Source organism: Bombus vancouverensis, chromosome 14, assembly GCF_051014615.1.
Source record: "Bombus vancouverensis nearcticus chromosome 14, iyBomVanc1_principal, whole genome shotgun sequence".
NCBI lineage: Eukaryota > Metazoa > Arthropoda > Insecta > Hymenoptera > Apidae > Bombus > Bombus vancouverensis.
This window is the reverse complement of record NC_134924.1, coordinates 10,349,726-10,360,767: the sequence shown is the minus strand read 5'-3', so window position 1 is coordinate 10,360,767 and position 11,042 is coordinate 10,349,726. Positions and strand designations below refer to the sequence as shown.

At 42.3% G+C, this 11,042-nt stretch overlaps 1 protein-coding gene across 1 annotated transcript in view; it reads left to right on the top strand.

Annotated features, from left to right (window-relative positions):
- The first annotated feature begins 6,913 nt into the window (after window positions 1-6,913).
- The window catches only part of LOC117155311 (uncharacterized), a 69,862-nt gene continuing 65,733 nt past the window's right edge, over window positions 6,914-11,042 (top strand). The window contains exon 1 of the mRNA XM_033331162.2: window positions 6,914-9,319. Within this exon, the coding sequence (XP_033187053.1) occupies window positions 9,088-9,319 (232 nt within the window). The 5' untranslated portion in view covers window positions 6,914-9,087. The remainder of the gene's footprint in view (window positions 9,320-11,042) is intronic.

Genomic DNA, 11,042 nt, shown 5'->3' with positions numbered 1-11,042 from the left:
ACGTGCTTTATTAAACATGAATTGTTGTGCAAGTTTCTCGGAAAGAGGCTTTCAATTCGCGATCAAATAGATATATGTAGAGATATGATCCAGTAATACGTTAAATATAATTAATACCGCGTTATAAATTCAATTCGTTTCGTTATTCTGCGCTTAAAATTTCCCCAACGTCAATTTCTTCCGTGTTACTAAATTTATCCGAAGTTAAATGGACAAAAACACATCGGAAGATTAAAAGATCATCCGTCGTAGAGCTTCAGGTGTAATTTCGAATACTAAAACGTATCAATCGCCAACTACCAAATCCTTACGAATCTTAACGATCCGTCGATTATACTCGATGAAATTATGCCAGAGGCTTCAGGTTCTTATTCTCTGTCGAGTACTTATGATCCGCTTTTGCTTCGCCTCGAAAAGATACAAAGAGGAAGAAGGAAAGACGAGAGGGTACGAAAAGTGTGGACGATATCGAGGCGTGCAACACTTTCTCCTGTTTTTAAGAAGCAAACGAGATGAAAAAAGAAGCCTGTAAGGGCGCACGAACTGCGGCAAGGGCAGGAATAATTGGGGAATCAAGCTGGCAGAGAAGATACAGTCTCGCGAAGGATACGATCGTTCGTGTAATTCGACCTTACGTCCTGCGAGATGCTCGTGGCACTGATCGATGCACCACGATATATAGGGTGCGGCGAAAATTGTGGCGCAATCCAGACCGGGGCGACTGCTTTTAAAACACGTTGAAACTTTTGTAGGTGACTTTAAGAAGAATATGAACATCAAACGAAAGTTAAAGTAGATTAATAACATCGATGTCACTCAAATCGATCAATTTTATTCTGTAAAAAATTCTTCGCTCGAACCCTTTCGGAATCCAAGTTTCTCTTTTTCCTATGTGATCGATGTATCGATAGAAGAAGCACGTATTTTTGGATAGTTTTGTTAGGAAGATTCGAAAATTTGGGATTAATTATGCCGAAAATAAATAGATATATCTAACATGAAACATCTATAAACATACTTATTTAATTGATAATTATTACATAGACTCTTCGTGTAACGCATTGTCCTTCCTTTCTGATAAGAGTTGAACGACCAATAGATAGAATTTTAAACAGAATTCATCTTGTTACGGCCAACTTACTATAGAAACCTCGAAAAGATAGCCTTCTTCTTTCCTTCGCAAAAATATCGTAAGATAAAAGATAGAAAAATATTAAAAATAGCATAAGTATAAGCGTTTTCCATCAGCGAGCAAACAGGACAAGCTGATAGCGTGGAGGTATAACGGAGGAGCGAGAGAAACGTTCCGGATTTCCATCGTGAGAGAGAGCTAACTGGCTTCATTGAAGCGTATCAGAATCGCGCGGCGTAAAAGCGGGGATGCACAAAGGAAAAAGATTACCAGAACGAGACTAGGCCGCTGCATCCGGTCGCACAACTGACCTTGACTTGTTCGTTCTATTCTTTGACGATCGACGGAGTGACCACCGAACCGCTTGACTATCTAGGTATTCACCACCTGTCGCGATTCTATCGAGTCGAGAAGGATCGACCACAACCGCACCACGATCCACTGCCGTCCAACTTCCTCCCCTTTCGTTCGCTTTTTATCCCTTCGAAGTGGAGACGAACGCGCGCGACTGAACTCTCCACGGGATACTTTTGCGCCGCTGATGGAATCTAGTCGGTGAATTTTTCACACTGTCAATCGATAAATCGATGCACTACAGGATTTTCTTAGCGTTATTCAGGATATCGATTGGTAAGGTCGGCGGAACGAACGAGTTAGTCGTTAAGCGAAATAATTTAAGCGATTGAACGTTCGTTTTCAAATCTGAAAAGATTCTTAGTTTTAGTTTTAATCAATCTATGGCGGAATTTTGGAATATCGATCGGTTAGATTTGTGGAAGGGTTTAGCTGTTCGAACAGCTGTTTTCAAATCTGCGAGAATTTGTAGTTTGGGTTTCGATCAATATGGTACGATCATCCGGGTTATCGATTGATCAGAACGACGAAACGGACCAGTTAATTATCGAGTGGAACGTTTAATCGATTGGAGAATTATTTTAAAGTCTGAGAAGTATCCTTAACCCCGTTTCTTTGATCGGTCAGTTTTGTGAATAAATATGTAACGTGGTAATTAATTCAAGGGATTGAAAAATTATATGGATCAACGCTATCAGAAGTATTAGAAATCTATTTAAAAAATTATCGTAATTGTACTTTTTATTTTAAGCGCCTATCTAAAGATTCATTCGTAAAATAAAGTTCCTCTCTCGAAAGAATTTGAGAAGCAATAAATGCAAAGTAGAATTACGATTATTAACGCGTAAAGAAAGAGGAGCAATGTTTTCGATTTCGAAATAAAGAAGAGATACAGACAAACGTATAATTTTCGTATTTTCAGGGTGCTTCTCGCGCAAAACGCATTACGTAAACGAGAAACCTATGGTGAATTAAGAAGAGGAACGCGTCTAGACAGAAGATCTTAAAAAGGAACGTTTGTTTCCCTTTGCAGCGACGAGTTCTTCTCGAAGGCAGAGGATAGGAAAGAAAGAAGAACGAATGAAACGGGATCCGTATTGAGATTTCTTGAGTTCTGCTATAAAAGGCAGATCGTCATGGAGGAAATTCGGTTCGAATCGCTAGAATTTCATTGCACGGTGCATTAAAATGATGGGTTCGTTCAACTGTGTTTACCTTCCATTGCAACTTTCTGACATTGTCCAACGTTTTATCTTGCCTTTATTTATACGCGTCCCTTCGGACGCTTCTCAAGCTGAAAAGAAACCAATTCCATTCTGGATTCAATCTTTTGTCGCGAAAAAGTTTCTTGGAAGCAGTTTAAAAAGATAATTCGTAAATTTTTACGATGTTCAGGCTTTCTTTAGCCTTTTAACACTGCTGTTACTTTGTTTTATAGCGGATTCTCCTCTTTTCTTGCGAAAACGAGAAGTTTTATTACTCTCTTAGTTGTGAAGTATAATAGCGATAGTGATTGCGTTTTATATTCCTTGATGTTTCGTGATGAAAATGTTGGTATATTTTTAAGAGTATTTTTTTACGAGTAGAAAGTTTCGCAATAAATTATTTCTTTGCGTTAATCGTGACAATTTCAACATTCTTCCCCTGATCTTTATCTTAAGAAATAAACGTCCAAACATTTTCCAAAACACTTTATTTATTCAATTTACACGATTTATCTACATTCCGCAGAAAACTCAAAACTCAAAACAAAATGCCCATCAATTTTTATTTCCACGTGGCGATCATCTCCTCTTACCCGTTCTTATTAGTGAAAGGAAAAAAAAAAAATAACAAATATAATTTCATCATATATACATCGTCAACATCGCCAACAATTCAGTTATCTTCTTACAAGACGACACACTGTTCCAAATATCACAATATCACGTAGCGATCAACCCCCAAATTCTACCTATACCACTTCGTTGTTCGATAAAACCACCCCCGAGTCACGTTCCTCAAATTCCAATACACCCTGGATCCACCCAATCAACCTCTTACTCGTCAACATCTCGATGCATCTCAACGCCAACACCTTCGTACCATGTGGAAAGAATCCCTACCCCTGTACCATCCCTCCCTATTTTCCTTCTTTTCTTAGCGATATGAAGCAAGTGCACGAAGATGGTAGGAAGCAGAGTCGGAAAAAGGAAACGGAGAAAGGAAGGAAGTACGGAAGGAAGTGCGGAAGGAAGGGTGCAAGTGGTGTTGGTGGGGGTTCTGGTTGTACCGTTTGAAGGGGGTGCGCTGCAAGAAGCGCGTGGTAGGTCCGGCTGCAAAGGTATCGTCACGTGGCCAAGGGGGCGGTACCGTTTTCTCGTGGCCGCCCGGTATAAAAGAGAGACGTAGCACCGGTGCATCCACCAATTACTATTGCACTTTGCCACCGGGACGGAGGCAAGGTCGCCGCCGTTACGACCCTCTTCTCTCAACTCGAATCGTCGTCGTTCGCCGTCGTGCGTGTGTGTCACGCTGTCCGTTTCTATTCCCCGTTTCACGCTCTTCAATGGACTAAAACACAGTACTTCGCTACTGCATCGTCGCGCTCGTTCTGCACGATTTATCCGCGGGGACGCGTGCCCTCACGCACGAATTTCCACGCGGCTGTCGACGCACGCCACCCTTAAAAACACGGACCAGCGACACGGTGACTGGTGATCGTGATGTATGTAAAATATGTTCGTACATGATATACACGTAACCGCGATTTCGTACAAGGAATTCGAAGGAACTCGATGTCGGGGATATCCGCATCCCGTCTGCCTCGTAAAACTCGCGTCGCTCACGCAACCGCGTGTTCGTCGGTTTGAGGGTGCTCGGTAAGCGTCAACCCTTCACTGCAAAGAACGACACAGTTACGGGGGATGAGGTTCTTCGCTACTTGCTTTTCTGCGAAATTTAATACTTCGCTTCATCTTGCTGTGGGCTTTGTCGTTTTTGAAATTTGCCGGTTAATTCTTGTTAGGATTTTATTTTCTTTTTAAGAGTGGTTGGATTGCTATTATAGATTATTGTTTGCAGGCAGTAAAGGATTTTGCTTTCTTTGTTTGTCACATCTTCTTCTTTTCCTTTTTTTTTTTTTTGCTTTGTTTCGAGAGTCACGGGAGAACGTGTTTGTTTTCAATATTCTTGTAGAAAGGGCAAAATTGCACGATACGAGTAGCAGAAAAAGTAACGTTTTTAAGTGTTTAGTCGTGTAGCAAACGAATAAAACGAATCGTGAAATTACATGTGTTTTTAAAGTATTGTTTCGTATCATTTTATGAGGTCGTTCAATTGAGAATGTTTATGACCTTTGTACGAATATGGTGAATATATAGATTGTATAAAGTTAAGAAGGCTGTAGAAATTAATTTTTATTTACGAAATGAAAAGATTGGTTCCAATTAAAAATAAAAAGAAATTTCGACTACATTCGACTATATTTGTAGCGTGTTGTTTTTCGTCTGTTTTTAGAACTTTGATTTTTCTTTTAATTATCGAGTTGTCAATTTAGAGATCGAGTTAAAAATTAAATCATGTACTTTAATTCATATAATTCAGAATAAAAGAAAAACGTAGAAGAAGTTTACAACTCAAAGACTATTGAACTGAAAGAATCGGTGTAAAATCGTTGGAGACAGGGACAATTTTTAAAACTAAAGGAGCAAAAGTTTGCGAGCGGATGAACGAGGTACAACCAAAAACTTTTCAACTCTCGCGTTCAATTTTATTCGCAGACTGCAAAACAAACCGCGGTAAAAGTACTAATAACAATCATTAAACCGTTACACGACTCGAAGGAGCAAGAAAACAGAATGGGCCATTTAGTGCAAACGGAAACTGAAGAAGCGAAACCGAAACGGGTGAAAGGAAAAACGCGATTCTCGATCGTCGACTCTATTGTTTCCTCGCTGCTATTATTATCATTTATGGAGAAAAATTTCTCGATTCAAACGTAGAGATGAAATTGTAGGAATTTTTGCGCGAAAATGAATTAAAGTGCGGATTACCGTCTCTCTTTCTTTTTTCTATAAAAGTTTCGAAGTTTACCGCAGGTGTATTTAACAAACATAACTTGTAGCACTATCTATGGTAATTTCTACAGTAGTTTGTATAAAAATAAAATTATGAAATTTCCGCACGACTTTAAAATTCAAACAAGTTTTTTAAAATAAAATGGGACCGTAATAAGTGATCGTAGTTTATTCGCTTAAAAGATAATAAAAATTATGGTCTTTTCACAAGCTTCGTTCTATTTATTTTTCCCGCTGTTTCTTTATTTTCTACTATATAAATAAATCGTGTGCTATAATATGCTTGAGGACTAAAAACAAGCCAATCGGTTGATCACGAAAGTCATTTAACTATGTTTAAAAGCTTTTATCGCGAAAAGGAAAAAGAGCGTTTCTAAAGAAAGCTATTTTTTTCACGCAGTCGATTTACGCTCGAACGCGAGAATCGTCTTTCGTCGCACTTGCAATTTCGTCCCCTCTCACCGCGCGCGACGCAAAAAGAATCCGAAAAATCCGTCATCGGAGGGACTAGAGTTAACGACCCTCGACGAGGGAACAAAGAAGACACTCTCGACTACTTTTCTTTTTTACTCCCCACTTCTCAAGCTTGTGGATCCTCGTCGAAAAAAGAGGCCTTACACAATTTATGCATCCGAAACAAACAGAAACGCGGCTGTACTATAAATATCGCGAAACTGGGCAAAAAATATCTGGACGTGCGGTGGGACCGATCCTCCTGTTCGTCCGGCGGACGACAACCGGACCAAAATCGAATCTCCCGCGGCGTGTACTTTCCTTCCACCATCCAGAGACGAATACCGGAAGTAAAGCAAAAGAGAGGGGTATCGCGAACCGGCGAAGCCTAATAGCCGGGTCCCGACAAAGAGGCGCGTCTCCTTCGCAAAAAACGGAAGGACGAGAAAGCGAAGAACCACGGAAGAGTAAAGAAGACCAGGAGAAAGAGGAGGAGGAGGAGAAGAAGAAGAAGAAGAAGAAGAAACAAACGTAGACGACAGGCGACAGAGAAGAAGAAAAATAGAAAGGAGAAATAGAAAGAAGGAAAAGAAGAGATACACTGAGGTAAGAAAATGAAGAGAAAAGAAAGAGATGGAAAGATAGAAGAAGGAAAGCGTAGGAGGAACGGCAAGATAGAGAGTGGAAAGAACGTATGGAGCAGTTTGGAGGAAGGAAGGAAGGCAGTCTCGGGGGCCGCAGCGAAGGGAGGCAGGAGGATGCAAGAAGTACGAGGAGAAGGAGAAAAGAAGGAAGAGGAGTAGGAGTAAGCAAGGAGAAGGAGTAAGTAGGAAGGAGGAGGTCGTCGGTGGTGGAGAAGGAGGCGAAACGTGCATGCATGCATGCATGAGACAGGCAGGCGGACAAACAGGCAGGCATACAGGCAGACATAGAGGAGGAAGGCAGGCAAGGCATAGAGGCATACAGGCAGATAGGCGAGTCGCTGCCGCAGCCGCAGCCGCGATCGCGCGCTCCAAGAAGGGAAGTGGGGACAGCATAACACAGCGCGGCCGCGTGTGCAGACCGCTTTTGCAGAGCTTCGCTCGGCACACGGGGAAACGTTCCGCCTTGTACCGCTGCTGCTGGCTGCTGGCTGCTGCTGCTGGCTGCTGCTACTAGCTGCTGCTGCTGCTGCTGCTGCTGCTGCTGCTGCTGCTGCCGCTGCTGCCTGCCGACTGTCGACTGCCGACTGCTACTCTCAGTCTGCCGGGCGGCCTCGTGCGCGCTTGGTTTCCATCCGACGAATCCGCGCGCCACGAAACTACCCGCGCTCGTTCTCGAGGCGGAACGGTCGAGCAAACGATTACGAACGAACGAACTATAGGAGACGAGACGAAGGCGAGCGAGCGGGCGAGCGAACGAACGGACGAACGATCGGACGAGCTCTCACAGGCCGTCGTCGTCGTCGTACGTTACACCGCCGCCGAAAGCATCGGCTCGGAAAACGAGAGGTGCTCGTCGTCACTCCTCGCCGGACGATCGACGAGGATCCGTGAGTGAGGCAGGTCGAGGAGCCGGCTCTCGTTCGCCGCGCGAATCGTTGACGGCTCGATAGCCGCCAAAGAGACCCCAGGGTGACCGCGTTTTCGCGCCTCGCCGCTGTTCTTCGTCGCTTATCGTGTCCACGTGTTCCGCCAACTTTCACGATTCGTCACGGTCGCAGGAACGGGGAAAAAATAAAGAAAAATAAGGAGGAAAAGACGAAGGGACAGAAATGAGAGGATGATGTTAGTACGCGGGTGGTGAATCATCGAGTGACGTGATCATGAGACGATTTTCAGTTCGGAAGCGGAAGACGCGTGTCTTTTGAAATAAAAAGAGGAAAGAACATAGACAGAGAGACGGAGTCCGAGAAAGCAAGCCGCTGGTGGTGCACAGGACAGGACACTCCGTTGGTGCTGTTCCAGGCTGGGGACCACACGCCGGAACGAAACGGAACAGAAACACGTCGCTTCTTCTACAGGTGTTTCGAATCGATTTCTCGGCTTCCGCCAAACGCTCTTTTCCCCTCGTTGTCGCGCCGTGCTTTTCCTCGTGGATGGTGTGATGTTCAGTGAGTTTCCTTCACCGGACACGTGATCCGCTACTCTCGCACTGATCCTGTCTCTCGCTCTCGTCGCGTGCCTCTTTCGGCATTACAGTTTCTCTCGAGAGTCGCGTTTATCGGACGTGAAGTTTCACCGGACACACGGATTCCACGCGGATCGTTAATATTCCATCGAGAACGAGAAAGGACAGTGTCCCTTTACCGTAAGCCAGTTGTCTTAGAACCTGACACGAGTGTCAGTTATTTCGAATCGTTCTAATTCCATTCTATATGACAGGAAATTAAGCAAGAAGAAAGAAAGGAAAAAAGAGACGATCGTAAAATTTTCAATCGCGAGGAAGTCGGTAAAATACAAAGGCGGTCGTTCCGATGGATCTTGACAGGCGGTGTGTCGCGTCACAACGACGTGTACGTGAAACTTTCTCGCGAAAATGCAACCGATATTAATCGCGTGCGATCTCGCGTGGCACCGTCTCCGCGCGTCCTTATAGTCGCGTGACACCGATTCTCGGCGCAGAGCTCAGGTTGGACGTGGAACGGGCCGCCCCGTAACCGAATTTTACGTCTTACGCACAGAGGCAGATGGGACGTTACGTGAAAGACATATAAACAAAATTTCGGAATTCAGAAAATCTTTTCGACTCGAGTTCTACTCGGTGGTTCCATACACGTACATATATATATATATATATACATACAGACTACGTCTCAACGTAAACTAGATACACGTAAACGTATACACGCTATACATATATACAGTACAGAGACGTAAGTGACAGAGTGGCCCGGTTAACAGTCGGTTCGAAAGGAGCCGGCACACGACTCGAGTTGGGGGATCGTGACTGTAAACGATCGAACGTTTCAGCGAAACGGTGTGTTAAATGACGAGGTGGCCTAAGAGGTGGAGGTGGTGGTGGCCCGATACGTGGTAAAACGGTCCGGACGAGATTCGGGGAAAAGGACGGTCGCCACCGGACGGGGAAGAAGCGACAGCGGCGTGGCAGATGAGATGTGAAGCACGAGGACTACGCGGCGTGGAGCTGGCAGGAGCGAAGGCGGAAGTTAAGAAGCCAAAGCTGCCGAAGGCGGTCGCAGGGGCGGCGGTAGCTCGAGGGGGCACCTGGCGGGGGCCGCCTGAGATGACGACCCTGCGACGGGGTATCGTGGCACCCCGGTACAACACTTACGTCCTGGTTTCGCTGATCGGACTATTGCTTCAGACCCAGTCCGCCACGGGTGAGTCCAATATTTACTTTATGTTAAACGCAGTAAGTTGTACAGAGATGAAATTGATAAACTTTATCGAGATCAATTCATCGTTTTCGAGAAATTAGAATGTTACGAGATATAATAATCTTTTTATTCAAGGATCTCTTGTAAATCGTTTTGTTTCTGTTGAAAATACACAATTGGTTCGCCTCCGCTAAATTTTATTATCTTTATGAAAATTATAAGTAATATTCAATGTAAAAAAAAAAAAAAAATGGTCGCAAAATTCGACAGTCGCGAACGTTGATTTGTTCGATCTTAATGTGCCATGATATTCTACGCTACATAATTATACGACGATCATTCGTACGAAGGATAAAATCACTGTAATTCCACTTAACTGTAATTTCGTAATTGAGTTACATGCTACTAAATATAAACAAGTGTGCGGATACATTTCAGTAAAAAGTCAAAGTAACAACGTGAATATATGCGTAGCGTCTAATTGATATTTTGTACAGCGTGCAAAACACTATACTCGCAGCGATGAGTATAGGAAATAGCGCGTCGTCTATGAGAATCGTTCACGTCCGGAGTATTTATGTAGTATTAAAATTAATAAAGTCATTGAGTGCGATCAGACGATACAGCTTTTCATAGAGTGAATCGAACTTTGAATTGACCACAGATTTGTGACAGTTTTCTGTATAAAATCATTTACAATTTTTTTTTTATAATTGTAAGAATTCCCTCAAAATTCAGCTTTATCGTAATACCGAGATTTTCGGGTTTCTTATAATTGTTAACTTATATGTTTCATTGTAACTAACATCTGTCAGTTAATCGTAACCGACAAAGATTGTTAGTGTTTCTTCTTCCGAATAGTTAAGATGTTTGATAAAGTGTTTATACCAGATGGTTGGGAAATTGGGAAATTATTTTTGATGTAACGGGCTGCTGATTATGTGTTTAACCTATAAAGCATGTTGAACGTTTTAAAGTTATTTTTGATGATGGTGGTTCTTGAATTATGTGGAACCATTTGTAGCGAAGTACGATTGAAATGTAATTTCTCTGGTATTTGTTCGTTAATTAATTCTATACGATTGATTTAATATCGATAGAAAATTGTTTAGTTAATACTGTATAAACAAATCTAATCTGTATATTAGTATTAATACAAAAAAAAAGAGATAAATTCGAAGAAATTTACGAAAGATATTTAAGAAAATATATAAATAAATATATTCTCTTATCTTTATTACTACGATACGATTTATCGAAACCGGTGTTGTTCGTATGTTTAAATTCTTAAGTTAACGACGTTTAATCGTACGATTAATCGCGCGATTAATCGATAGAAATCATCGTCCCAAATTTCTCGCGTCGCCTGTATTAAAACGCAGCTGCTCCATGTCATAAAGATGTCAGGATGTTTCGAAAGAGTGGATCATTGTACTCCTACATTTTTCATTTTTATGTGCGAAAGACCTTCGTTATTGGACTTTTACTTTAATAATAATCGTATAAAGTCCGGCAGATATTGCCGTTCTGATTAAGTAGGTACGCTTATGTTGTACATATTAAGAACATCAGGACTCGATGTTCTTTATGTTTCTTAAAGTTGCTGCTAATTACATACAGCTATCGATATCCTCAATAAACGTCACATAACAATCACGTATATTTATTAGCAATACTTTGAGCAAGTCGCACGTATCCTGTTTAAAATTATACGCGTGTAACACGT